Source organism: Capsicum annuum, unplaced genomic scaffold (assembly GCF_002878395.1).
Source record: "Capsicum annuum cultivar UCD-10X-F1 unplaced genomic scaffold, UCD10Xv1.1 ctg5419, whole genome shotgun sequence".
Lineage (NCBI taxonomy): Eukaryota > Viridiplantae > Streptophyta > Magnoliopsida > Solanales > Solanaceae > Capsicum > Capsicum annuum.
The window spans coordinates 1-4,242 of NW_025862365.1; the positions used below are offsets into that span (position 1 = coordinate 1).

Here is a 4,242-nt window from a genome sequence, read left to right on the forward strand (position 1 = left end):
ATGTTTTCTCCATATTTGTTCTCATGATTTTAGTTTTCTTTTCTGTTAACTCTAATTTTTTTAATGATTCTTTGGTTATATTCATTCTTTTCTCTTTTTATGTTCTCATAATTTTATGTTTAAATGTTCTTTTTAGTCAAAGAAACTTATATAAGACATGTTATATCTTGATGATTTTTTGGATTTTTTTTTCAATTTTTTTGTGTGTGCATTAATATTTTAGGTCACTTACGATTTCTTTAATTTTATGTCTTTTTTTTACGAAAGATCTTAATATTTACTCAAATGAGTTTTGAAAAGATCATTTTATTTATTTATTTATTTATAAGTGACCAAGAAATCTTAATTCCTCAATTTTTGACGAAGAAATAAAATAACGTAAACATCACTCTTCTAAGATTTCATTTATAAAATTACACTGAATATATATTATTATTATTATCATTGTAATGAGATAATATTAAATTTTTATACAGTTTTAAACAGTAAATAGGAGCAACTACTTTTTTCCCAAATAATTTGGACACTTAAAGTCCACTTATTCAGATAATACCTTAATTAATGATAGGATCAAATATGACAAAATTCATTAATTCCAAGGCAATGAATAGACACAAAAATATAATGAATGATAAAATTGACCAAATTAAAATAACACAAGGGTAAATTTTAATAATAATAAATTAAGTGGCACGGTACAATTTTGAGAGTCAATTAAATTAATTTTTCATTGAAATTTTTCATCTAGCTTTTATATACTTAAATTTATTAATTATATAAATTTTATTTCATAAAAATTAAATTTTTTATTTCTAAGTTTAAATCTCTAAATTTCAATTACGCCACATAATAAAATAATTTATGACTCTCTATTGGAAATTTTCAGGTTTGACAAGTATGTGCATGATTACTTGGTTAAGAAGGGACTACATTTGACTGCTGATTTATTTGCCATCGAAGCTAATGTTGTTCTTCCCAATCATGTTGGTAAGTTTTTTTTTAAATAAAATTATTACTGATCTGAACTTATTATTATGCTATAATATAATAATCCTGATTATCATTTATTAAAAGTTGTTTATAATCTTGAGATTCTTTGTTCAATGATTTTTTCAAGTCTTCTTTTTAATTAATAGAATATGCAGATCTATTATCTATTATCGATCCGAAGATATATGGACAGATCGATTATCGATCCAACAAATTGATTGTCGATTCGACAAATCGATTATCGATTTGACCTATATATAGACAGATCGATTATCATTCCGACAGATCGATTACCAATTCGACCTATATATGAACAGATTGATTATTAATTCGACCTACATTAACCCAAGCATCATTAGATAACTCCAAATGAATGATAATCTTGATGCCCGAAGCATCTTGCATTCACTCAAAGTCAAGGAAAAGGGCTCAAAGCCCAAGGGGATGTAACCTAGGCTGGCTACCCTAACCTAAGCATCACTACCTAACTTTAAATGAATGGTAATCTCATGGAACAAACCGTTGTGCATTCCCCCAAAGTCCGGGATAAAGGCCCCCCACCAAAGTGGATGTAACCTAGGCATCCTATCGTAACCCAAGCATCGTATCTAACTTCAAATCAATGATAATCTTGAGGCACGAAGCATCTTCCATTCACCTAAAGTCGGAGAAAAGGCCCGCAACCCAAGGGGATGTGACCTAGGTAGGCTACACTAACCCAAACATCAATAGATAACTCCAAATGAATGATAATCTCGAGGCACAAAGCATTATGCATTCATCCTAAGTCTACGGAAAAAGGGGATGTGAATTAGTAGTCATCTTCAAATGAATGATAATCTCGAGGAACTTAGCATCCTGTATTCACCCAAAGTAACCTAGGCAACCTACTCTAACTCAAGAATCAATAACTAACTTAAGAACTCTGTTTATTACTTTGATGTCATTTTAGTTTTATACTTCTGAGTACGTCAACAACAACATATCAAGTGTAATCCCACAGAGTGGGGTCTAGGGAGGGTAGAGTGTACGTAGTGCATACCACAAACTAAGAAGAAGTAGAAAGGCTGGTTCCGGTAGACCCCCGACTAGTTTTATTTATATGGCTAATAAGGAAAGTGTGTCATATCAATTTTTCTTGAAAGTGCTTTCTGTATTTCTAAATTGCATTAATGACTATTTGTTATTTTGGAGGGATGCGGACCATGTATTGACTAATACTTTTATTTTTGGTGATGTGCTAATGTACAATTATTTGATTTCTGTGATTTGTTTCAGCAATGGAATCCCCAGAGGGGTTTCTAAAGGAGTGGTTGAATTTTTTCTATGATACATACACGTTTCATCAGGATGAGCATGCCCAAGAATCCAATACGGAGGTGTTGCCTAAACTTTTCCAATTTAAGTTCATCTTTTTCAAAGAATATTATAATCTAAATGCATGATTTTTTTGAACTCTCAGGCAGCACATATTATTGACAATGTTGTATGTAATATCCCCTCCGCTCTGCCAGCACTTTCTCCTCATTCTACCATGCTATTGTTTGAGCATAATATATCTCCTATGGTGCCGACCTTCCACCTGACAACACCTGACTATGCGTTGATGTATGATTTAAACTTTTTTGATAGGCATCATCCAACTCAGCTAGTGCCATTTGAAACTAATTTTAGGTAACATGTGTTTATTGCTTATCCGAACCAACATTTCTTCCCTTGATATATTTTATATTGTTGGCACTCTTCACTTAACTTCGTGTTATATCTATTCTGCTTCGTTCTTGAACAAAATCACATTTCCATTGGGTTTTGTGCAATGCAATTATGACTGTAAAATTGAATTTATCCAATTCTGTGTTGCATAGTCAAAGCATCAATTTTGTTGTTGAAGTTTGTGAATCTGTAGATTTCTAACTCTTTTTAATGTTCACGTGTCATACAGCTACCCGATGGAGCTGATACCAGATATGCCTCAACAATGGGAGGCAAGAGTATGTGTTTACATTTCCGAGACAGCAACATATTTTTTATAAGTTGCGACATAACTGTCGGTGTTATTCCTTCCAGGATGAAGGAGAGGGGCTTGGTATTTTCATCGATCAAACTATGCAGATTGAACCAAATTACTCCGATGCTCTTACTACGGCTATGCTTCCGATGCTAGATACTTCTGAAGTAGGTTTGTTTGTATTGGTTTCAAATGCCTTGTGTTTTAGAAAAAAAGAAAGTCTTTTACCAAAAATTAAATTTCTAATTCTTTATTTAAATTTATGTGGCATAGGGAGCGATTTTAAGAAAGAAAGGGAGTCTTTTGAAACATGATGGCTAAAAATAACTTTTTATTATAGTAAAATGAGAATTTTAAAGTTAAATTATTATAATTGAGTCATTTTGTTGAGGACAAATTAATAAGGAAAGTTTGTCATATAAATTAGGATAATCGAAGTGTAACATACCAAAAGTATCCTTGATATATAGTAGTAGGTTTCAACATGCCATGTCAATTCTTATGTTAACATATCATTAAAATGAAAATATTATTTAAAAAATTTAGATATAGAATTTTGTTGTTGTTGTTGTTGTTGTTGTTGTTGTTGTTGTTATTGTTATTATTATTTTGTTTGTGGTGTTGTGCTAGTATACAATTATTTAATTCTGTGATATATTTCTACAAGATTGGTGGTATGAGTTCTATAGTATGTTAAGCTCTAATCAGGCCGAGCATGCCGAAGCGCCCTATGCTGAGGTGTTCTCTAGACTTTTGTAATTTAAATTTAAATTTTTTTTTTGAGACAACTATAATCTAAATGATTGATTTTTTATAAATTCTCAGGCTGCACAAACTATGGACAATATGGTACCTCAAGTCCCATACGCTGTGCTAGTTAGCTTTCTTACTATGCATCGTTTGGTCCTTATTTTATAGATTATAATGTCTCCCTTACGATGTCAATCTTTTGTCCTAACTATAGGCACATAACATATCATCTGTGGCGCCAGCCTTTAGTCCTGAGAGATCGCAAGAGCAATGCCCTTTCGATTAAACTGTGCAGATGGAACCAAGTCCCCGTGCCCATAAAAAGATTAAGCTTTCGCTGCCAGAACCTTCAGAAGCAGGTTCGTTGTATTGGTTTCAAATACTTTGAGTTTATGTTTTAGAATCTTTTATCTTTGATTTTGATAACACACACCAGCTCACCTAAGTAGTTTATATTCTTATACATCGACTTAACATGCATTAAGATGATAACC

At 31.9% G+C, this 4,242-nt stretch overlaps 1 protein-coding gene across 1 annotated transcript; it reads left to right on the plus strand.

Moving 5' to 3' along the window:
* Window positions 1-898: 898 nt before the first annotated feature.
* On the plus strand, window positions 899-3,312 carry LOC124893123. Its single transcript, XM_047404232.1, has 4 exons — window positions 899-987; window positions 2,269-2,664; window positions 2,933-2,981; window positions 3,058-3,312. The coding sequence occupies exons 2-4, from the start codon at window positions 2,432-2,434 to the stop codon at window positions 3,310-3,312; spliced, it is 537 nt and encodes a 178-aa protein (XP_047260188.1). The 5' UTR covers window positions 899-987; window positions 2,269-2,431.
* The last annotated feature ends 930 nt before the right edge of the window (window positions 3,313-4,242 follow it).